Source organism: Phodopus roborovskii, unplaced genomic scaffold (genome assembly GCF_943737965.1).
Source record: "Phodopus roborovskii unplaced genomic scaffold, PHOROB, whole genome shotgun sequence".
NCBI lineage: Eukaryota > Metazoa > Chordata > Mammalia > Rodentia > Cricetidae > Phodopus > Phodopus roborovskii.
In genome coordinates, this window is record NW_026126682.1 from 846,084 (window position 1) to 872,629 (window position 26,546).

General features: G+C 34.6%; 1 protein-coding gene across 1 annotated transcript in view; it reads right to left on the reverse strand.

The window, feature by feature from the left end:
- Sema3a (semaphorin 3A) overlaps positions 1-26,546 on the reverse strand; it is a 205,367-nt gene that overhangs the window by 12,481 nt on the left and 166,340 nt on the right. Inside the window, exons 10-15 of the mRNA XM_051174580.1 lie at positions 25,979-26,123; positions 23,056-23,275; positions 20,140-20,231; positions 13,119-13,160; positions 9,725-9,882; positions 5,534-5,601 (exon numbers count right to left, since the gene is read on the reverse strand). Of these exons, the coding sequence (XP_051030537.1) occupies positions 5,534-5,601; positions 9,725-9,882; positions 13,119-13,160; positions 20,140-20,231; positions 23,056-23,275; positions 25,979-26,123 (725 nt within the window). The remainder of the gene's footprint in view (positions 1-5,533; positions 5,602-9,724; positions 9,883-13,118; positions 13,161-20,139; positions 20,232-23,055; positions 23,276-25,978; positions 26,124-26,546) is intronic.

The window sequence follows — 26,546 nt, forward strand, 5'->3', positions numbered from 1 at the left end:
TGGTTACATCCATTAGTCTCTGTAAATGTTGGTGGACTGTCATGCAGGCTTCTGAATGAAAGCACATGCATTTCCATTTAATTTGTCTATCAGAAATGTGACCAGTGTTAATGAAGGTTGATCGATTTGACTTGAGAAGAACAAAAAGATTAAATGAAATCCTACAGAAAATGTAAGTATATGATATAACTACTTGGCAAAACCTATTAAAACTATAAGCTACATTTTAAGTGCAAATCACCATGTGATTTTGTCCCTGGGCATTATTTATCAGCTAGTCTATAGTGTTGAAAATTTAAAAATACAGATAGTTTTCAATATTTCTGTGTCTTTGTGTTTATTGGAATTGGTTCTTAGAATGTGCTTGCCAGCTTAAGGTCAGAGAGAGGGACAAGCAGCCTGATAGGTAAGGGGATTTTAGCAGTATCATTATAGTAATTATTTTATTGGAGAAAGTAACATTCTAGTCACTAACACACTGGAGTATCTTGTTTTTAGAAAAACTATTTTGAAACGATGATGAAATCAACGTGTTGTGAAAAGAAACAGACATAGATTAGTTGTACTTGCCAAGGGTATATTCTCTTTATAAAATATGACATCATGACTACAGTGCCTCTTAGTACAGGGGACAATGAAACGCAAAGGCATACAGAATGGTACCAGTATGCATATATTGACTGTAATATAATGAGTCTATGTGCAACATCTGGTATATTTTATTTTCATGATTTTATAGTGAATGCATTACCAAAGAAAGCAAAATAATCTATATGCCAGAGCAAGATTGCCATAGGAACAATTGCTTAAAAAAAAAATAGAACAGGAAACATAGAATTTAATCTTTCATTTACTTTCCCCAAGCGATTTGATGGGAGATAGGAAACAATCATTTGCAGAAGCAGAAACCTCCTATAAACAATAATGAAAATACCATCTTGTATTATAATGATACTTGATCCTTATAACTTTTGGAATTAAAGGAAAAATGCAGACAGCTTAGAATTCCTCTTTATAGTAATAGATTATCTTGGATGAAGAGTTTTGTAAAGAAAATGAAGTCAATGAAAACAAACCTCACACCCATTTAGTCCATATAATTGATTGTTTGCCTTAGGCAGCATCTGAAGACAACTGTTGTTCATTGATTACTCCAGTGAAAGGAGTTTCAATGGTGTTTATAAAAATCATAGGCCATACCATCTAATTTGCTTCTACAATGCACAAGCATTACATCTGACCTGGTCTGATGTTAGGTTGTATGTTACCTTTGTTCTTGATCAGGGTTGAAGTTGCTTTATTTCAGAAGGAATTCTTTCTTATCTTTCTTCCCCATGTCAAACTCTACCAACCTGACATATGTTGGGATTAAATTATTTGTATTACATTATAGGTCTACCTTAATGCCAATTTTAAATCTTCACTAGTTGCTATTTTATAATTTTTTTCTTTCACCTATGATTATAACTAGGCAGTGCTTTTTTTTATTGTTTCCTTCATCTACATGGGTGTTTATTTCTCCCTTAGATTTTATTGAAGATTCTGTCTGAGAGATTGAATTTGGAATCCTGCACTAGGTTGCCATTCTTAGGCCATTTTATTTCTTAACAGCTCATGATGTTGTAGTACATTCAATCTTCAGTGTTACCTTATAAGTGGTATTTAATCATTTATGGAACTTAGTGTGTTTTATAAGGATGACATCAGAACCTAGCTCAAATCTCAAGGCTCCTCTTTGGGTTAAATGCCTCACTTTCATATTTGGAAGATGGTAGAGTACAGATTGTAGAATCATTGTTACAAAATACTAAATTTATGGCTCTCTAGGCCAAAAAGACAGCACTGCTAAGGTGACTTTTTGAAATTTTTGTATGATTTTTGATGCCAATCAAGATATAAATTGAGATGGGCTAGCTGGGGAGATGATTTAGAAGATTGACTTCTGTGGGTATTTGACTGTGGGACATTAAAAAGGAACCGAAGGGATGCAGTACAGCCAAGAAAACCATTAGAAAGTGAAATTAAACGATGCCGCTGAATACGAAGATAGAGCATAAAATATGTCCATGATTCAGAAATATAAGATGGTGGAATGAATTTTAAAAATGAAGCTTTTTGGTTTCTGGACACAAAAATCATAAATTGTGTTACGGCTCATTTTGGTTTGAAAGGAGGGAGGAAACGGAGACAGTGGAGAGGTAATTGACTTGGCCAGTCATTTTCTTAAATGTGAAGTTGGATAAGCTCCAATTTCAGGCATACTTTCCTTTGAGGGTAAGGAATGGACTGCAAACAACCTGAATTCTACATTAGCTTTGTGCCTGGTATGCGATTAGAAAGGTAAGATTTCCCAGCACACATGTACTGTTAGGGTTTGATGTGAAGGCCTTGGGTGAGTGGTCATGCTGATAGAGAGGAGTGTTTTGGGATCAGGGGAAGCAGATTTTTCTGTTTCATCCAGAACAATTCAGCCTACTACTTTGCCCAACATGAACATTCAGTGAGGTCATGTTGAGGGTTATATCAGAAGTACAATTTCTTCCACCTTAATTTCAAGATATTTTATATATAGTCACTTTATTAAAAAACTGAGGATATGTAAAATATAGAGTGTTACAGAGTATGTTTACCATTACAGCTGGAAGTTATCATACTGAAGTGTGTAATTTGGCTTCACGTTGCTCAGGAGCTTTCTGTTAGAAAACATCTCATCTCTACTTGTTTCCATATGAGCACATATATTTTATTGAATGTGAGAAGTGACATTAGCAAGACAACATACATGATTTAAACAGGGTTGGGCTCTGGATTGGGGCCCATTTACTTTCAAATATTGACATCTACTATTCTGAGATAATTCATGGTTCCCTAATGGTAAGTCTGAGCTTGGCCAAATGGGGATCCCTGACTGAGTTTGCACACATTTGAACTTTATTGTAACCTATGGTGTATATGCTTTATATTTGGTCAATTAGCAGCAAAAACAGCCTACGAGCACAGGGACCTTTGAGGAAGTACACTTTTATTGCTTTGGAATTTTGTTGGCTGATTGGAACTTTACTCCCATCTATCTCAAACATAAAATAGAGATGCTTACCAACAAAAATAAGAAAAAAAATATAGAAACAGTTCTTGTAATATGAAACTGTCACAATTCCTTTTCATCCTACATATGTATTCAAACTGAGTTATTTGGAGAAAAATTCTTTCACAAAAAATTTACTCTTTGTTGCTAAACAATCCTATGCACTTAGTTTTCAAAGGCTTCAACCAATACAATGCTACAAAAACATATCTTCAAAATGAGCAACACTACCTCAAATAAGACCACTCAGTAATCAACAATATTTATTTAAACATGTCTTACTTTTAAAAAGTTCTTGTTCACATTTCCCATTTGTATATGAGCCATTTCTATCTCAAGTAGATATTATTTTGAAATAATATAAGAACTTTCCTACAAAGGCTCTAGAGATTGCTAAGCAATTGGAGGCATCACCAAGAGGAAACATGTGACTCCTAATGATTCTAGAACAGTTTAGCAATATTACATAATCAATTATCATTAGTTGAATGATAGTCTATAGCAATATTTTTCTCTGCATGTGCATGTGTTTATGGGTATACATATGTAGGCATGTGACATACATAGATGCACATAGAGACCAGAGGGTGATCTCCAATATTTATCCTTTCCAGGAGGTGTCCTCCTTGTGTTTGGAGGCAGGATCTCTCCCTGGGCCCTGAGACTAACCAATTAGGATAGTCTGACTAGGCAATGAACTTCAGAGATCTGTCTGTCTTTGTCTCCCAAGTGTTGGGTTACAAGGGTATTCCATCAAGCCTGACCTTTTACACAGCTGAAGATAAAACTTAGTTACTTTACTGACTGAGACATATCTTTAGCATTTATAATGATATTTCTTAATAAATGATATTAGTTAAAAATCATATTGATTTCTGAATATGATTTCGGTGATAAAAATGAGTAGCTTTTATTCTCAGATGAATAATAGATGCTATTTAGTTCAAATCTCTACTGGAAAACTAAAATATTAAGTATTTTCATTATTACTTGTAATGTTAAGGTGATTCATTCCCATTAATTCAAAATTGCTGAATGTTTCTAATATTCTAAATGTTCTATTCATTGTAAGAATGTAACAAAGCTCATGCAGGTATATAGTCTGACTGAAATAACTGCTAATTTTCTCCTACTTTTACTTCTAATTTTTATTGTTAACTGTCAAGATACAAGCATATAAATTCTTCAATAAAATGCATTAATAATTACTATTTCCTCATTTGTGAGATGATGCTGACCACAGTACAATATTTTCCCTTGAAATAAATGCATGGAAAATTAGTAGATCCTCGATTGACTAAATGGAGTATGCTTGTAAAACTTGGGGAAGGTGTGCTACTACAGGCACTCTCCTCAGTCAAAGACAACTAAATCTTTTCTTCTATTCACTGGTCTAATACACAGGAAAGCCATTGACCAGAAATGTTTAAAAGCGAGTGGATTTTAAAGCATTTTATCCAAGATCACCTGATTCTCCCACAATTCCACCCACTATTTTTGAATCTAATGCTAACACATTGAAAATATACACAAAGAGGCCTGCATTTCAAGAAGGTAACAGATTCTACCATGCATGCTCAAGTGCTACATGTAGCGCTGGTTCCCCTGTAACATACATAAAATAAGACTGTTCTACACACCTAGTAAACCAAATAAAATTAACTTATAAAAGCAAGAGTGTATGTTATACTGTACAAGGCACCCGAGGGGAAAACAGAATAATTGTGTTCAGTTACAGTGCTCATGCTTTGCATGTTAACTAATATTTTTTCACTGTTTATTGGTGTCACTGCCATTGAGAAGGTTCCCCAGCAGAGGGAAGCACAGCTTCATTATTAATCTCATACATTGAAATAGGAAGAATGAGCTGGTGCTGCAATGATGCATTTTAAATGGAGGTTTTATACTGTTTCAGATTAAATAAGCAACTGTGACATTTAAAATGTTTTAATATCTCAGAGAAAGTATACAGTGTGCTGGTTCCAAATTGCCTACTTCAAGGTGGAAATATGTAACTAGTATTTTTATCATAAGGACATTGCTTCCTTATCTATCTGACTCAAATACTCAGAAAGACTATACTGACTTGGCATCATCAGCATATAAACCTATGGCTTCTCAGTCAATTTTAACAATAATTCTTTTAAGTTTATCTGATATATTTTAATGAAAAGTTTTGTTGCACATTTCTCTGACTTGCTAATATGTTAAAGTATGTTCATAGAACTGGCTTCTTTTGGTCTGTACAAGATATCTGAGTTTTATATCTCAGAAATTTCTAAAACCTTGAATTTCTTATACCTGTAATCATGAAAGCTATTCCTGTTTTGTGTGTTTTTCAGCATTTTCTTCATGCCAGACCATATTTCCCTCTAAGTATTCTTGAAAACATGTGTGCACAATAGTCAATTTAATATCAGAGGTTTAAAATTGAAGTTTGTAACTTACCATGGTGTTGTAAGTCTGAACAATGTGTCAAAGGGTCTCCATTTCTTATGTCTTGTCGTCTTGTGCGTCTAAAATAATTACATTTAAGAGACATTATTCTATCTCTATATTTCCAGTTAGGAATCTATGATAAGAATGAAGAATCAAGGTAAGCAGTGGTGGCACACACCTTTAACCCCAGCACTCGGGAGGCACAGGCAGGAGGAACTCTGTGAGTTCGAGGCCAGCCTGGTCTACAAGAGCTAGTTCCAGGACAGCTTCCAAATAAATGAAGAATTAAATTTTGCTGAATATTATAGACAAGATAGCATGAAATTCATTTGCATAAAGGTGATCAAACAGGAAACATGGACACTGAATTTCAGCCACCAAAGGTCTTTAAACTATCACCAATAGACTTGCTTGCTTGTTTTCACCCAGTATTGGTCAACAACCATATAAAACTGAGAAGCCCTGAACTTAATATTAGAAGAAATAAAGGATAATATTTCTTCCACATTTCTTCAACAAACACAAGAACATGCTGGGTACAACCACAGAAACAGCTGACCTGAGCAAGTGGGAGCTCCTGGAATTCACTCTGACAGCTGGGGAGCCAGCACAGGACCAAACCAGGGCCCCTGAATGTGGGTGTCAGTTAGGAGGCCTGGGCAGTCTATGGGGCCTCTGGCAGTGGAATAAGTATTTATCCCTAGTGCACAAATGGACTTTGGGAGGTATACTGTCTCAGACACATAGGGACAGGCCTAGGCCCTGCTTCTAATGATGTAAGAGACTTTGATGATCCCCCATGGAAGGCCTCACACTTCCTGGGGAGTGGATGGTGGGCTGGGATGGGAAGATAGGTAGTAGACATGGAAGGATGGGAAGGAGAGGGAACTGGGATTGATATGTAAAATACTATTGTTTTTAATTTAAATAAAAGAGGAAAATAAAACACAATTGAACTATTGTTCTCATCATCAATGTGGCTGTAGCTGGAAAATTAAAATTCACATGAATGATGACTTCCTCATTGCTCAAACAGACATTAAAATATATAATTGTATAATTTTAAAATGTTTAAACTAAGAATTCCTTATTTTATTGCCTTTTACTTTGTTATATAAGTATTTTGTATAAAAAGCATATTTATTATATGTTATTTGATCTTTTGAGGTACCAGGGATTGAACTCAGAGCCTATTGCATGTGCTGTATCATTGAACTATACCTCCAGCAGTTGACTCTTATTTCCTTGTTTTAGATATAGGGTCTTGTTCTACAGTCATGGCTAGCCTGCTAGGGTTTCAGGTGTATACCACCACGATTGCCCAATCCTATGGTTATGATTGCAAATCAGATTATTGGTGCATCGGAGAAAGGAAGGAATGCAACCATAAATGTTGAACTTAAAGGCAAGTTCTCCCTTTGCTAGGAGAATGGGTGAATCAAGATGTCCTTCTCCTTTAATAAAAAGAAGAATGTATTCACCAAAACAGAGTTAGCTTCCTTTCCAGGCATCTTAAGCTGTATGTGAGGTTCACACTTAGGAAGAACTGGCCTCCTGCTACCAGATACAAAATAGATGTATGGACTGAGAGATAAGAAATATAGAGAATGGCTGTGTATAACACACAGGAAAAATGGTTGTGTTTCACTGATTATTTTTCTTTTTCATCAATTTTAAAATTATTCTTTTGAAATAAAATTAATTACTGTCCTTGAAAAGGGCACCTTTATTGGTCACTGAGAATTGTAAACATGGAATTCATTACAGTACTCATAAATTTGGAAGTCTAAAGTATTTATAGGTTTTATTTGGAGAAGTAGTGAGACTATCAAACAGATGTGTACATTTGAAAATTGAGCCAACAAGAGAACTGTGAAATCTGAACCACAAAGCACTGGGGAAAAAGGCTTTCTCAATGATTGAAGCTTTAAAAACTGCTATCAGAGGACACGTGCATTATAAGGACTCTGTACATCCTTCTCAAACACGTCTCTAGCGTCAGACACATGGAGTTAGATCAAGGAAAATCTCTGATTCACAAGAAAAACAAAAGCACTAATGAAAAATATTTTGATCTTAATTGGTGGGTGTGTGAGAACTGCTTTCAAATAAATAGGAGTTTTAATGATAGTTATCTTTATCTCTTTTTCTCCTTCTTTGATTGAAAAACTCAAAATGCAAACCTCTCATTCTCAAATCTTGTGATGTTCTCCATCAATATTTCTTATAAAGGAAATAATACTCATTTTTAGATCAAATGTGAATTCCACATGAATGACTGAGCAACACAAAAGTCCCCTAAAGCTAAACAGTTTCAAAAAGGGTAAAAATTTAATCTGAAATAATTTATAATTATCACAGTAATGATTGTATATTTCAATGTGTTAAACTATCCATGGTTTCTTTAATCAATATATAGTATCTTCAAACTAAGCTTGTTTTTTTCTAATATGAAATTCCAACAGATTATACAAGTACTAGCCATAACACTGAAAGATTAAGAAAACTCTGTTATATATGTGGTCTGCATTAGGAGTTTTTACATTTAGTATTAGCATGATTCTGTGTTCTAGCTGTGTGCTAAATAGATGAAGTTAAGTTGCTTGTGAGTTTCTTTAAAAAGATTTATTTTTTATTTATTTTATGTTTATGTTTGTACATGTATGTGCATTCATAGATACACGATAAGATCAGAAGAGGGAGTTGGAGAGTCTGATGCTGAAGTTATCCATCGTTATGAGTCATCTCTGTGGGTCTGGGAACTGAAATGGAGTCCTCTGTAAGAGAAGTTAATGCTCTTAACCACTGAACCATCTCTCCAGCCCCAGTTGTATAGGACTAAATTGAAACAATATTATCCAAAACATTAATGAAAATGTTTAAGTAGATGTTAGGGTCATGCTTCCTTATAGTATTTGTATTATTACAAATGTTGCAGAACATATTTCACTACTGTGAAAGGCTGATACACAGAGTTCTTTGCAAGTGCTATGCATGCTAAAACAAAGTTATATTGCTCCTAAATGCAGTGGCTTAGGGATGGTAGTGACTTTCTCTGAGCCCAAGTCCCCAACTGACACCAACATTCAGGGGCCCCGGTTTGGTCCTATGCTGGTTCCCTAGCTATCAGACTAGGTTCTGTGTATTCTACTAGGTCAGGTCAGCTGTTTGTGTGGGTTTCTTCAGCCTGGTCTTGACCCCTTTGTTCATCACTCCTTCTTCTCTACAACAGGATTCCAGAAGTATGGCTCAGTGCTTACATTTTGAATTGTAGGAAGAAATTCTTAATTTACACTGAATCTGTGTATATGTGTATCTGTCTCTGTGTGTTGGAACAGTGAGAAGCTTGCCCCATTTATGTGTGAAGGTGAGATGACAACCTTGTGTTCATGGCTTTACTCCCACTGTGTTTGAAGCAGGGCCTTTAGTTGCTTGGTGCTGAAATATGGACAGGTTGTCTGTCTTGTTCTGTCTCTTGTTCCATCTCACTTGCTATAGAAGCACTGGGAATACAGAAGTGCATACCACATCCAGCATATATATGTTCTAGATATTCCATCTCAGGGCCTCACACTTACATTTCAACTACTTTGCCCACTAAGACATGGCCCTAGCCTTCCTTTTCACTGTTTAGGATTAGATTCTTCTATATTCCTTAGGTTCCATAGGCAAATGAACTTCTGTATATTAAGAATTTTTCCTTTTGGTAGCTTAAATGGCCTTATTAAATTTAAAATCAGGTAATAATATTTCTAGATAGAAAAAAGTAGATTTGTGATGATAAAACATTGGGTCCAGAAAGTACAAAGCATAGACTTTGTTCTATTTTTTCTTAACAACTTTTTTTTTGGCATTTTTGGCCCTATTTCTCTCTTACTAAAATGAAATTGCAAATCTAATTTCCAACTATGAGAATTTAGGGTAATTATGTTGCTGTCCTAAAATTTCCCATTATTTGTTATATCTCATTTAATATTTAACTTTCTTACTATACATTCTTCTTGTTTTGTGTTTTTTAAGGAAATGGGAAATCAAAACAAACAGTAACAAAGTAACAATAGAAATCATAACTATGGTGTTTATATTCCAAATCTTTATTTGTACAGAAAGGTGGTGTGCTTATTTATAAAGGATTGTTGTATAAAGTAAATCGATAAGTCTGCTAAGAAACATTATATTTCTCCTTAACATTCATCTTACCTCTTTGCAGTGGGAAAATAGCGTGAACACGATGACCCATCCCAGGCACAGTAAGGGTCCCGGGCGAGACAGCATTCTGCACAAGCTTTGCCATAAATGTCACAGCGATGCAGAGGAAGCTGTGCGACACCAGCAGCTGAGCCAATATACAGTTGTTGCTGTGGAAGTCAAGAAAACACTCTTTGGAGTCTCTCTTTTAAACCTAACTTTTGTAGGCTCATAAACAATACATTATATTTATGGATCTTAGTTGTTTTAGAAAGTTTCTTCCAAGGTCTAGCAAACAATGTCTGACTGCAATGGGGAAGACAGAGACACATTTTTCCCTTACCAGAGATTGATTAATGATATAGTAAGCCTTTGGTAAAAGTTGTTTATGCTATGCCAGAGAGGACAGGTCATTGGATAAAAGCAACTGCTACCTAGCCTGATATTCTGATGTAGAGTCCAGGGACCCACATGTTGGGAGATGAGAACTGATTTCCCCAAACAGTCCTCTATATCTCAGACATGTGAATTGAATGAACTATGACAATCCCATCCATACAACATGAATAAAAATGCAACACATTTTCAAAAGTTGTATGAGTACTGAGTCATATAGTAGTAGTAGTTCACAGGCAAAGGACTTTGAAACATATTTTTATTTTTCTAGGAATTAGATGAAAACTGAGTTTTAGAACAATTTCACGGTGAACAACAGGATATTCTTTGACAGTATAAATTGTCTGATAGTAAAAATAGACATGGTCTATATTGCGTTTCCAGAGGCTTTCACTTACAGATTATATGTGTGTTTGTGTGTGTGTGTTGTGTATGTATAAGTTGAATATACACTTACGTATTTGCTGAAATCTAAGAAATTATTAAGAAGTGTTTTATAGATAACAGGCCAGTGCTTAATGCTACACAAATTATTTATATTTTTATAAAAGAATAACAAGAGGTAAGAATAACAAATCCATTTCCTTGTCCATACATTTACCTTGTCAAATATTGCTATTCCATGAAATAAAGAAACAAAATCATTATGTATATTAATAGAGTCTTAATTTGTTTTGCTATATTAACTTTAGTATTATACTGAGTTAGATGTAAATCAGCATAGTTTAAGAAATGTTTTTTATTCCTTAGTAAGAGAATATGTTTCATCTTTTTTAAAATAATGAACTTAGAAATCTACTAAATAAAGTCAGTTTCGATGTGATTTAAAAAAAAATGAGGCAGAGGCCCTGCCCCAAATGACTTGACAGACTTCAATAATGGCGGATGGGATGGGGAGCTGGTGGGGGGCATGGGAAGATGGGAAGAAACTGGGATTGATATATAAAATAAGAAAACTTATTTTAAAAAATGAAATGAGGTAGATATAATAACTTAGCAAATGTGAGATTACTTAGGGTTTTGTAGTAATAACCAGAAACATGACTGGCAACAATGAACACAGACATGATAACCCTGACATTGATATCTGTTTTCTTTTGATATTTTTGGGACAGTTTCATATAGCCTAGGCTAACCTTCATCTCCTGAATCCCTTGCCGCCACTCCCCACCCCTGCATTAATGGTGTTGCTACTAGACTTTGCTTTGTGATTCTATTTGAAAAGGTCACTGACCAAACTGGCCATGCTATCAAAAGATCTCATGCTTAGCTAATAATGTTTGAGAAGCATATGCCAAATTCATAATTATACATTTATGGGCATAATTCATTTGAGTAGGAAAAGAACTACCCAAACAAATTATCTATATTTGACACATGCCTTTAGAAGAATATAAGAAAAAAAATTTACAGGAAAAAGAGAAAAAGCGAAGGTAGTATAACCATCCAAATGACTTATGGTTATGAAAACCTAAACTCCAATAAATTGCCCTAAATTAAATGCAATTCAATGTCATTTTGATTTCATCATAATTCTTCAGGATTACTAATGATACATAAAATAATCATGCTATTCACATGAAGTATACAGGCATCACTGAGCATAATCCAGTGACTAGCTCAGAGCCTGATGTGCTTTTTCTGCCCAATTTAACATCACCACAGGAGATTTTACAGGCCTCCTCATAAACTGTGGGTCACGAGCAGGACGTGATTTCATTATCTCAAAGGTTAGTTATATTGTTACTTGTCCCTTCCAAAATGCTGTCTTACTTTAAAAATGCCCCTAAGAGTAGATGAAATGGAGTCATATTGAATGAAATCCATATTCCTTCTATCAATGGGAAAAGTAAGTCGGGGATTCTTTCTTTTAAGGTGGTAATTTAAACTGGCATTTTTTTAGTTGAATGTTGTAGTGGTAAGTAATGTTTTAAAAGGTTAATTTTATTTCAAACCGGATATTTTGCTAAATTAGAAATAAAGATGATTTTGTAAGGATGGGTCTTAAGTCTACCAGGGAATAAATATAAATGAGTATCTTTAAAATCATTACAGGGAATATTATTCCTGTCTAGCTTCCATCCTGGAAAGCCCTGGACTTCCTTGCCAACATGTGACAATTTTGAGATTTGAAGAACAGGTGAATACATGTTAATGAGGTATAAGATATCAGCATCAGGTCAATAACATCTGCACTCTGAGCTTAAATATCTTGGAGATTATCAATCTATGTTGATAATGTCTGTGAGGAAAGGGAACACACTGTATTTTGTGGGCACTGTTATCTAGCATTCTGTTCAAGAAGTGGAACACTGTCAAAGGCAAGACAAGCAGTAGATCAGAAATAACTAAAGCCAACTGACTTTTATATTCATAGTTCTATATACCAGTTTTTACAGTAGGAAGGAACATCCTAGTTCACTTTCATTTTTATACAGCGTTAGTTACTAATTGGCTTCAGCTCAGTGTACCAATTTATTTACAAAATTACCATTCATACAGTTAATTTAAGAGTATTAGAAATGTAGAAAATATACTTTGTTAGAAGTTATACTTGTGCCATACCCATAGTTACTGAGAAATCAGTCGCTTTCCTTGTGCGTCTTGTCAAAATTTCCATTTAATAGGAATCATAAGCTGCCCTTAAACTCTGAATTTATAGCATTGGGCTTGGTTGTATGTTTAACTGAATTGAAAGCCACCTTTCTTTTCTCATGATACAATACTACTGAAGGTAGGAGCTACTTTTTTAAGCTAAGATCTTCCAAACATAACCAAGTTCTTACTTTTATTAACCTGTGAGGTATATAGGATTTTATTAATCTGTAAGGCACAGATGATACAAATTTCATTCCTTTATCTGGTTATAACAACAATACTTCTTTGCTCTTCAATTATTTTACTATCCACTGTTAACCAAGCTATAAAATATGCATGATACATAGCTCTACCAAGTTCAAGAGCAAAACTAATAAAACACAGTGTTGACCATAGCATATTATGAGTGTACCTGTTTTGTGGAAAGTTCCATTGCTGATATAGTTGTTGGTTCCTAAAAAACAAGCAAAAGAAGTATTTGTAAAAGCTAATGTATAATTGGTTAACACACTTACTAAGTTTGCAGAGAAATAATACAACTGCTAAAAATCAATAGTATAACTGGGAATAAGATCTGGGAAAGAAGCTGAAGAGATTAGTGCTAACAATAAGGGCACACAGTACCGTCCAGATGAAAATTCTTGGTGATCCTGCCTGCAGTTGGGCAAGTTGTATTTGTAACCTGCTGAATGGACCTAGACAGAACTTTTCTGTAGGTCAAGAGAAAGTGAATTCTTTACATTCTCCTTCCTTCCTTCCTTCCTTTTTCCTTTTTTCCTTTTCTTTTTTTAATTTCTTCAACTTCTATTTTCCCTTCTATTTGTATGTAAGACAAAGAAAGCATTTTCCCCGGCCTTTTGGTTTAGGTGGATCTGGATGCTCTAACCTGACTGCCATTCACCTCTTTGTCCTCTCCATCTATCCCTCCCTGTATATCATTCTTCATGTTCAGAGCAGAATTCACGAATGCAATTCCATTATGGCTCAAATTCCTTTATTGTTCACTTCATTTCTCTGATCTTGGCCACTCTGGTGCTGCCTACCCCACATGCAGGGGCAGAGCTCAAAGTCCCCACTTCAAACCAGCTGGCAAAACTGAGCACATGAGTTTCTTACTTCTGTGTAACCTGCCTGGCATACAAGTAACACAAATGGTTAAGGATGTGTGTTCAGTTAATGGGTTAATTTACAGATTTTTTTTTAAAGACACAATAATTTTTTTTAGTTAAATTTCAAACTATCTTACTTTACATATTAATCCCAGTTCCCTCTCCCTCACATCTCCCTCCCATGCCCCCACCCCTGTCCCAGCTCCATCCATCCCCAGGGTGAGTGAGGCCTTCCATGGGGGATTATAAAAGTCTGTCTTAGTTTTGAGAGGGCCTAGGCCCTTTCTCATGTTTCTAGGATGAAAGAGTAGAATGGGCTCCCAAAGTCCATTCCTGCATTAGGGATATAATTTAGAGATTTCTACTAAGTCTATTTTATAGCTTAATTGAGTGGATAGTAACTATTAAATATGATAATTATTTCTCAAAGAATTACCAATCACAAAGACAACTATGATGCAAATAATGTCAGCCCATTTTGTATACATAGTATATTTACTATTTGGTAGTATGAAGTCACAAAAATAAAAGCTGTATTTTATAATAAATATTCCGATTTACAGTGATTTTTTTAGGCTTCGATAATATTGAAATAAGTTAACTAACACAGGAATTAAGTGTGTCAGGAAAAATTTCCATGGCAGCTTCTCACCCTCTAACCATTTCACATGTGAATTTCTCATATGACTACAGAAATGACTAAGTTTATGTGTGTTTGTATCAACGAAATCTTACAGTCAAGTTTCAAGACATCAAAAGTTACCATTCATACTAATAGAACATGAGGTCTATGTTCTTTTAAAATGGAGTTGAGTTTTGCTTTATATTTATTGAAAATACAAAAGCAAAAACATGTATAAAACAAATAAATGAAAATGGGTTATCACATGTGAATTTTAAAACATGAGACAAACTCAAACACACATCAAACTTCATGGAGTCATATTATTATGCCAGCACTCAAGATTAAGGTCATAGACTCCTTTAATTAATATAACCTCATTTATTATTTATATGAGGAAGCTAACAGTTTAGAATATGTACTGCAATTGAATTTTAATACACAATATATTACAACGTCATTCATTTAAATAAGTTGTATTTTTTGTGATAAATAACTGGTGGTGAATATCACTTCCATTTATAACAGATGTAGCTGTATAAGCATTTTTTTTTCATGAAATTGGTTTCAATTGCAAGTTTAATTGGAGTTCATGTTTAAGAAATGAAATAAAAAACTTAGCATCTTTTCAAGATTTTCTATGACTCCAATTTACTATATATCTCCCAGATATTTTAATTTAGTCATTATTAAACTTTTGCACTTGCAAAGCTTTTCCACCTGCTGATCCCGGAAAATTGTGATATAGTTCATAGATGCTCAGCATTGGAAGGGAGCTCCTTCAGAAGAAGTTAATAGACTGGGCTTTGGAAAGCAGCAATTATGTTTTACATTTGAATGAAAATTAAACTCTTTCATTTGTTTGCTCAGCTGTTCATGGAATATTGCATAAATTGGGTTTAAAATGCAAGCGTTATTGATGTAACTGCCTTGCAATCCTTTGCAGCCAATAGAACTATAAATAAAGCCTTTTGTCCCCAAGGTGCCATGGCTGGATGTGACACTTCACTGATTCAAAAGGAAATCCCATTGGAAGGACTGAAAAAAAAAAAAAAAAAAACACTGACCAGTTAAGGTGAAAAATCACCATGTGTCTGGCTTATTGTATCTTCTTAGACAACGAAAAGGAATTCCAGCATTCTAAAGCATATTTTTAAGAGCACAACTATTTCCCAATACACAGCATTTACCAGTTAGATTAATTTTACTCTAAAAGGAGAATCTGTAACAGTTCATGATTGCAATTTTCATTGTTAAAAGTCCATGCTCCATAGAGTAAGCAGGTTACTCAGGGGCACAGAGTAAACATTCACATCCATACGACTGCTGGAAGAGCCCATTTAGATTCCAGCTGTATGTTAGCGTTACAGTGCTATTTTGAATATTTACTAGCAGGTGTGTTAGTTCCTTAGTCTGACAACAATGTCAATTTTACTTCTTAGAGTCTATAAAAAGTCTTACTCTGAAATCGAAATTTTATTGCCAAAGGATATTTTTTCTTTCTATACAGTGATTGGGATATGATTTCACCCCAAATAAAAGTATCTTGTAACCAAAACCACTGGAATGTTCTATGATTAGCTAGAGTGTTTTGCTAAAACTGATCTCAAGATGGCAAGGGGTATGAACTGGTTTTATGAGTTATTCAGTCTGAAAGAGACTCAAAAGAACATGGTCTCATGGAGATGGTAATATGGGTAAATTAACATTAAATGTGTTTAAAAATTCTAAATGATTATCGGGTAGGAGGATGACCTTAAATCTTTATCTGTGTATTTACCCTATCAAGCTAAGGTACAGCTCAGCTGATCTTTTAAAACTATATTTTATTTTACATTGAATGACACAAGTGTCAAATAGAAACATAGAAACTGTAACATTCTCCTGCTTTTCATTGTATATGGCTAGAGCTTTAATGTGTTGTGGTTTTCTCTTTCTGTCCCCCACTGCAAAATTAAACAAAGCTTGACAGTGAAATATTCCAATTGCTAGCACACAATATATGTATGAACTTTGGCTGATAGAATAGAATGCTGAAAGTAAATATTTCTGTAAACTCTGCCCAAAGATGTTTTGTCTGCTTGAGTGCCAAAAAAATAATTGTGACAATATGCACAGCAGAGACCAGGAAAAAAAATGGTAATAGCTTCCATGAAAAAAAGATATATTTCCAGTTGCAGCCATCTTCAAACACAATTGAGATATACAAGCAGTTTCTCCCTTTACAGTACAATGTTAATTATTCATAATTGTTAGAGACCGATAAAAGGTTTTCCTCAGTATGGCTTAAATGTCATAGAAATGTGTCCTCGCAGACAACATTGGGGTAAATTTGAAATGCAACTATGAAAATCCCCAAATAAGAAAACAAAATGTAATAGATATTAAATATCTACATCTGCAAGTCTATTGGCTCCCATCAAGCTTTTTCTAAAAGCCATTTTAGCTTAAACTAAATTCCTTTTAAGTTAAAAATTTTATTAATATATTAAGGAATATAGGAAAGATGTGAAATGTAAACCTCAGGCTCTAGAAATTTTCAAAAATGAAAGTTTAGCTACAATATAGAATTATTATCAACATATTATGATTTATTTAATTAATAAAATACAGAAAATTAAATGATAAGAAAAATATAAAAGTCACAACATGACTTAAATAATTCTACACAATAAAATTTAATTTCACTAAGTAATATCAGAAAGTCAGTCTTTGAAACTAAGAAGTGTAACACAGAGGATAATTTTAGCTCCATGAGGTAGAGATTGCTTGGGGGGTACCTCTCTTTGGCTCTGTGCTTGCCTGTCTGTCTGTCTTACACACATACACACAAAACATATATACATAATAATTGAATTTTTAGAAAGCCTGATTGTTAAATATGAAGGCAAGCACTGTCTGTGAATCATTGAGTGTTTATAAGGGGGGCTGTACTAGTGTCAGCCATCACTTTATTTGCAACAATTACACTAATGGTTATTTTTAAATGAAGGGATTTCCCCTTTCTGTTAGAGAATAGCATGGAATTAGATCACCAGGATTACAGGGTGATGTTTCTGACACACATGTCCTATTACTCTCCATGCTTTCTTGAGTACTGGATTTCTTGAAAAAGGTCCTTATAATTTTTACCTTATTTAATTTTTACATTATTACTGATTCATTTGGTTAATAAATGTTGACTGAATTTATATTTTAGGCTTTAGTGATATAACAATGAATACTAGGCATCCATTTATGAGTTTAGCCCACATTGCTCATAATTTGTTAACCTAAATGGACTCTGTAGTGGATGGCAGCCCATTTGGATAATTGTAGTTTTCAATTTGTAGGTTAAAGTTCCAATGCTTTTTGAGGTAACTCACTTGGAATAATGAATGGTAAGAATCTGTTCACACTTATAGTCAACATGTAAAAATGACCAAAAGTATCAATTTTTAAAATCAGAATTGTGATTTTACTATTTTGAATATTTAAATTAAAGCCATGCAGAACATTGGAAGGAAGTCTACTCATGTTCAGCTTGGGTAACTAAAAACAAGAAATTAACTGCTGAGCTGAACTCCTGAAATCCAGTTGCAGAAAGGGAGGAGTGATGAGCAAAGGGGTCAAGACCAGGCTGGAGAAGCCCACAGAGACAGCTGACCTGAGCAAGTGGGAGCTCATGGACCCCAGTCTGACAGTTGGGAAATCAGCATACGACCAAACTAGGCCCTCTGAACATGGGTGTCAGGAGGGCTGGGCAGACTATGGGGCCTCTTGTATTTAGTACTAGTGCACAAATGGACTTTGGGAGTCCATTACTCAAGGAGGGATACTCTCTCAGCCTAGATACACAGGTCCTGAATCAAATGAAGTGACAGACTTTGATGATTCCCTATGAAAGGCCTCACTCTCCCTGGGGATTGGATGGGGGAGTGGGATGAGGGTAGGTCAGTGGGGGCCATGGAAGGATGGGAGGGAGAGGGAACTGAGATTGATATGTAAAATAAGATTGTTTCTAATTTAAATTAGAAAAAGAAATATGAATAATATTCAAGATGAACATTGTGGCACTTGCTTATAATCCCAGTACTCCAGCAATGGAGGCCATGGGCTCAGAGGTTCATCACCATCCTGAGCCACACAGTGAATTCAAGCCCATGCTTGCATATAGAGGACCTTGTCTGCCCCCCCCCAAAAAAAAAGAAGCAAGTACAAGTGCTACTAAAAAGCTTGATAGCATGTGGCCACAATGCTTTCACTGTGCCTAGTGTTTTAAGCACTGGGTGAGATACTACAGTTAATATTTTGCAAATAAGAGCTTTAGAGGGATTGTCTGAGTGAAGCTAGTACTGTTATGTAAGTTAAAATGAGACTAATAAATTTTCCAATAGAAGATTATTCAACTATTACTATTAAAGATCTTTCCTGCAGTTTAGCAGGTACATGTTTGACTGGCATTCCCTCATTTTTTCTGTAAGTTTTACTTTATCTTTTCTTCATAATAAAATTGAACCATGTTTCCCAAGTCTGTGAAGCAGGTGCATATATTTATACATAGAGTGTTAAAAGGAGTAAGGGCTCATGTAGCTTCAAAAGTAAATGTTGAATCAACTGAAAATTATAACCTAAGGCCTTTATTATGTATATGTGTATGTGTATATAAACATACGTATGTATGCCTACATGACACATGTGTTACATTAAATGAAATCACATGAAGTTTTGGGACTACAAACAGTATTTATGTCTACTTGGTTTTTGGTATCCAAGTTTATTTTGTATTTCCAAATTTACCAGTAAGAACCCATTGTATTATTTTATCAAAATATTGTAAGTAAGTGTTCACTTATATGTAATTCATATCAAAATGTGATCCCTGTTCAAACTCTTCCAGTAAGCAAGTGCTATAAAATGAACAGCATGTATGATACCAATGTTGATCTAGTTCCCATGCCCTTCCTTGCTCCAACCTCAACATACCTAATTCCTGAAGAACCTACCCAGACCAATAGAGACTCAGGAAAGGGGGGCAAATACTTGCCCATTTTCGAAGTTTATAGAGTAATTATTGGTAATAAATTGTCTGTTACTAACATAAGCATTCCTTACTCGGACTTAGTCACTGATCTTCTTTTTTTTTGTAATTTAAATTGGAAACAATCTTACTTTATATATCAATCCCAGTTCCATCTCCTTCCCATCTTCCCATGACACCCACCAACCTCCATCCCATCCCTCTTCTGCTCCATAGAAAGTGTGAGGCCTTCCACGGGTGATCATCAAAGTCTGTCACAAGAAAATATCATAAAATAATGTATGCATTAGCTTAGATATCTTTCTTCATTTGGCAAGCTAAATGTATGTCCCCAAATGCACACAAGGCTCACATATCATGCCAGATATACTACAAAGTTCAAAAGAAGAAATTTTGAATGGGAAGGATTTTATCTTCCAGGTCACTTATAAAAATAATACAAATTGTTAATTATATATTTTGTCATTTAAGAAGAAAATGTAAGCCAAGAATTTTTATGACTTTGCATTTAACTGTATTGATACTTCCAAGATTTATTTTGATTAGTGTCTGGTTTTCTAATTGACAGTCTAATTAGATGTATCTACAAGAGCACTCTCCACAGAGATTTCAGTGTCCCAGTTGTCCTGGGAGATAGATATACAGCTGAACCTGTTGGTGCTTGAAATTAGGCCGCACTCACCCTGAAGACTGTCATTTCTTCCAGAAGAACCTCTTCTAAGTCATGCCAAGTCTCCTTGGGGACTGAGACCACCTTAAGGACCGTTCCAACATCTTTAAAAGAAAGCAGAGGGAAAGGCCATAGTGGAAGTAGATTAGGATAGAGTTTACACCAATGGGACAATAAGGATTTTTGCAAAAAGGTATTTTTGTTTTTAACTTGTGGAACAGACAGTATGTGTGTTAGCCACAGCACACATGGAAAGCTCAGGAGAAACCCCTGCAAGTCAGTTCTTGCATTCCACTTTGGTAGAGGTAGATTTCTTTCATTGCCTGTGATGCCTTGTAGCCATTTCCAGGTTAACTGGTCTGTGAACTTCTGAATCTCCAGCTTCCATCTCCCCATGGAAAGTACTTTTGCATACTGAGCAATCTCGATAGCACCACCAAAATAAAAATTTTCCAGCACGACACTTCATATTTCTTTACCTTGTGGATACATTAGTAAACTCCTATATACAAATGCATGTAGTGCAGGTAGACTATAAGCTATAAAGATAGCCTTGGAACATAGAGTTCAATTTTTAGAACTATATAAAACTTAAAAGAAGATTTTAAATTTACATTTTTATATATACTTGTGTATATAAAACATACATAAGAGACTTTCCACTTTTATTTTGAAAGCAGCTTATGTCCATGAAGGCTCTGCAGATGTGAAATGTAAGGGCTATTCCTCATCCCTGGTGCAAGAGCCTCAGAGTTCAGTAGCACACCCCTCCCCTAGTATCTGTGGCACTTCAAGGCCATTAAGGCAGCCAATGATACTGATGTGATGAATGACAATAATTTCTCAAAATAAACACTTCAGTTTACTCACCATAGTGGTTTGCCTATAATTGGCAATCAGTTTTAGAAGCTTAAAGAAATTTAAATTCAGCCATATAAAATATTTCAAAATAAATTTTACTTCATAGAGATTTAAGTTACTACCAAGAGAAGAAATGCTGTGATTTCATTTGAGTAATGTTAATTTTTCTGTTAGAGGTGTGATTCCATTCTTTGTTATAAGGCAAATAAGGTTAAGACATCAAGTCTAAACCACTTCAGTTTTGAGTAAATTTGATCAATTCTTTGTAGTTTCATTGGCTTATTTGTGCAAACTTCATCTTTTTCTGAAGAAACTCTTACCAATATGGACAGGTATACCAGAAACATAACCTAAAATATTGACTCTGCTACCCACTCCCCTCAGTCAATTGTCACAAAGTACTCTGTGATCAAGGCTATTCCTTTTAAAGTTTTTTAAAAAGTGCACTTTTAAGAGGATCCGTGTGTGTTTACAGGACCTTAGCCTGCTCGTAACACCAAAGATTAAAGGGAAATTAGGTTAATCTACTTAGTGACTCCACTGGGTCTCCTGGACTCAAATACAACTTTATCTGTGTTCCAGATCAAGTTTTACCGAATAGTATTTCAAACAATTTCACACAAATTGAATCAGATTACTCAACAAGGATCAATGTGCTATGAAGTGAAACTTAGTTAAAAGATAAAATTACTGTAATCAATTTACTTGCTGACAGATGACCCTGGTCTGTGCTGATCTACAACCATCCACATCATCCAATGTTCAACATCCTCTTGAAAAGTTTTTTTTGTGTGTGTGTGTGTGTGTGCGTCCTAGAGGAATTAAATGCTCATGATTGGTTGGCTTTGGTCAAATACCCAGAAGCAGGCTTTGTTGCTTTGAGAGTGAATACAGCACTTCAGATCCAGAGATGGAGAACAAGGCTGACGTGACATTATTGAACAAACCCAGTTACTCTGCAGAGACTCAATTATAATTTGACATTAAAAGGCAAGTTAATATTACCGAAAAGAAATATTATCATGTATTTCCTGATTATGTTTGTAACCTGTAGGTGCTATGCACAGTCACTGACATATGGAACACTCAATCTCATTAGGTTCCTTTATTTGGTATGGGGCATTCTTATCTGTAAAAGGATACCTTAATGTAATGCTAAGAATCTGCCACTGCTAAACCTGGTAATGTCAGGATTTCACAATTAAGTTAATGAATCTTAAAGACATTTTACTACACATTTCTGTTCTGTCTTAGTCAATATAATTTTCGTTCTGTTTCTCACCAAGGGAAAATAAATGTTACTATACAAGATTTGGTAGAGCACTCTTCTGTATTTTGTTTCTTGTTGATTGATGTCAGTTAATGAAGTTAATGGAGACTAGGAATTTATCACCTTGGAATCTGACATTAAGTAGCAAGTTTCAGACTTGTAACTGGTACTTTCATGAATATCATCACCACTGAGAGAGGATGGGGAAACAAAATAACATGTCAGAGGAATAGTATGATTGGTTCTAAAATTACACCTGCAGAAACTTGTTTGTAAAGGTGAAATTAGTGAAAGGATTTTATTACTTTTCTAAAGAAATGTATCTGATAAATGTTGAATCAATTTTTTGATAAACGTTTTTTTCCATATTTCATTTGTATGGTAGAAACAATGAATAAATAAATTTGGTAACCTTTATTTGATTGAAGGTTTTCATTAATTATAATGTTATAGTTCAAATAAGTTTGCAGTAACATATTCTTGGGCATATATTCAATATCCTGGGAATTTCAGTCATGATTTGAGAAATATTGTGTGTGTTTGTCCCTAACCAGAAGAATTATGATTAAATACATTGACTATTTAGCAATTAAATTTACCTGATTGCACTGATCAGATTTATTTTAAAGAAAATATATTTTAGGCAAAGCATCTACAAAATGATAACATAATTTTAATGGTAAACTAGTCTGGTATATTGAAAATGAATGTAGAGCTTTTCCTTCATTCTCTGTATACTTAGTCAGCTAAATATAGTGTACTGGAAGAAAATTTATAGTAGAGATTCAAAAGTGTACCTGTTCCGATGAACATGACATCATACTGGCCATCTTCTGCATCCACTCGGTCTACAACAATTTGTGTGAACTGATAATTTACATCCGTCTTGATCATTATTGGGCGGTTATTAATAGGGAATACTGGGTTGTACATGGCTGGATGACTTCTTGCAAAGGTTATGACATCATCAGGAAGGTCCTTTGTGGAGTCAAATCCACCAAATGTTTTACTTGGACACTTAGGAAAAGGAGAATACCTTTTAAATAAAATCTAATGATTAAGATTATAAATTATAAAATAACATATCTTCAAAAGTCTATAAGTCTAAACCTGTAATTAAGCTCTAATATATTTGAAACTGACTGAATAATATTAGCTGTTACCAGTTCTTATGTACATAAATTACTAGATTAAATTATCAGTATATATTTCCAAGCAAATATTAAATCTCAATATTAATGAATGTTTAGTTATATCATCATTTCTTGCAAAACTTGCAAATGTCTCTGAGGTGATCAGTATTCTGGAAAGGACTGATATCCCTGTTAAGTGCTTCTTTTCCATAATAGATGTTTAACATAATGCATGAAATACATTACAATTAAATACAACTAATGGTATTTATAGAAACAATGTTTTCCTTGAGTTATATATAACTGTTTTTAGCTTAGAGTCTCACTCAAATATAAATAGTCTTTCCCAACTGAAAGACAATAAAAAATTTCTTTATTGTCTGGCTCATAAAACAAGGTTAGAAACATTATTAATGACCTTAATAAAATAAAATAATTCAGGCTTTATTTAGTGTCTACCAGTACATGACACAGAAACTAACCAATCAGAATGGAGTCAGCATGGCTAAGCTAAATACACATTGGCATACAAAGAAGGAAAGAATGTGTTTTTGTGAGCTGGCAGTATATTAAATCTGGAAAAAGTCAATAAAAAGCATGAGAAAATCAAGGTTTATTGTCTCCTCACTTTAATTCACTATGTAGAACAGTGTTATAGTGTACAGTATACCCAGTATTATATAGATTGTCCTACAGTTCAGAAATACTTCTCTTTTAATATAAATGCTTGAGAGGTAAGATGTAATCAGAAGATGATCCTTATCTTACAATTAGAAATCAACCTCTTGCCAGTTACTTGACAAATTCATTAATAATTCATGAAATATTAAAATAATGTTTTAAAATAGGAATACCAAATATATATATATATATATATATATATATATATATATATGCATATCTGTTTGACCTGCATATGGATTAGACATGATGATAAAATAATGTACTTCAACTTTTGACATAAATTAGAAATTTATGTGAATATTTATATAGAAATATCAAATATCTACATTAAAACTTACAAAAAACAATACAGCATTTGAAAGGCTTAAGATTATTTATGGGAGTAGAGAGATGGCTTGGCTTCTTCCAGAGGACTTGGGTACCCATTCCCAGTACCCACAAGATGGTTCATGTCTATCTGTGACTGCAGTCCCTGGATATCCAATACCCTTTCTGGACTTCAGGGACTGTACACATGTGTAGTACAGACATATGCAGGCAAAACACCCACAAACAGATAATAAAGAATGAATTTAAAAAAGAATCTCTGTGTTCTCCTTTACATTGCATAAAGACATCAGACACCATTGCAGAAATGTGTGCATAAAAACTATAGTTAAGGATTATTTTAATCTTCTTACCACTTGTTTTAACTCCTTCCTATACTGTCTGGTTTTAAATATAAAATATAATTTGCTTGTAGGAATTTCTTTAAATTTCAATAATAGCTGGGTTGTGGTGGCACATGACTTTAATTGAAACCCTAACCCTGCCACTGGGAAAAAAAGTTAACTGATAAGTCCTTAATTACTTCTATAAAAATCAAGTAAAAGAATTCTTAGTGTTTGAATAACTGAGGATTTTGACAGCCAAAGGACACACTAAATTGCATAGTTCAACAAAGACATGGGGTGGGAGAGTCATTATAGACTCAAAATGACATGAGAAGAATATGGGCAAGTCTCAACTTCACCTTACTAACTCAGTATAGTGTCATCTGAGAGCCAGTCAGTCGGGGTTTGTCTGGATCACACTGGTTAAGGGACATGTCTGTGAGACGGTTTTTTGTTTGGTAACTGATGTAGGATGAGCCAGCCCACTGTGGGCAGTGTCATTATGGGTGTGAGCTTCTGGGTATAAGGAAGCTAGCTTAGAAAAAGCTAGAGTGCTTGCCATCTAGCTGTTCTTCCACGGCTTCTGTTTCAAGCTCCTGTCTTGGCTCCCCTCGATGATGGACTGTATAATGTGCCATCTGAAATAGACTGTTTCTAGGATTCCACCTCCCCTTAAAGAAAATTTTAACTTCAGACATAGTCTTCAGGCTGACTAACTCTGGATTGCTATCATATCAATGAGTTTCTTTGTACGTATTTTTAAAAATAATATGTTGGTACTTTTTAAAATTTAGTTCGACACTTTTTCATTGGGATGATAATGCAGCAACTCAATCCAAAACCATGAGATTATAATGTTGGTTTTAATACTGTTTATCTGAGCACAGCCTACCACATAATCAAAAGCAGCAGCATTCTCAGAGAGAGCTAGTCCATATACTTTCTATTAGTTTTTGTGTTCCACAAAGGCCATTTTCTTCTGCTCAGAAGGAAAGTGTATAGGCTGCTCACTGATGTTTTGCTTAAATTGTTAGCGACACAGAATGATAAGGAAAGCATTTAAATACTGACGTACAGAACATGACTTTTCGTGTAGAATTATAGGGAACCACACAGAATCCCAGTCTTGCACTTCTATTTATAGTCGTAGAGTCTTTGTTCTACATTGTGCTAATGCTTACACCTGAACTTATTTGTCCCATTTGTCAAAGACATAATTATTCCATGTGTTAATTATCAAAGCCACTTACAGTTCCCGGCCGTGGGTAGGGGACTCTTCCTTGATAAGGCACCCACTGATAGTTGGGACCATCTCTGTGAGCATATGGACCAAGGAACACCCTTCTCACATCACTCATGCTGTACATACACACAGCAGAACCTTTGAAGATGTTGCTAGGAGGGAAAAAAATGGAAACTGGTGATGGGATGGTTCAGATATCATGATGATGCTTCAGATGTTAATAATCAAAACAACATAGCCTTTGCAATCACAAATGTTGTTTGGGATTAGTTTGGTCTCAGTGATGTATTTTATCACTGTATAAAGGAATAAATCATGATTTGTTCATAGTGTGTGAAATCTTATTTGATATAGATCAATATATGCATTCTTATCAAATATAAGTCATTAAAGCTGAACAGAAAGACACATGTGGGTGATCACCTATGAATGACTATTTGGTGGTTTTGATGTCATAAAGAAATAAAAGCTAAAACTTCTGTTTAACCCTCAAGTGTTATTATTGTAGAAAGAAAAGTATCATAGTACCAAGAGTCTTTCAAAAGTTATAAAGCCAAATGGGAGCTCAAAAAGAA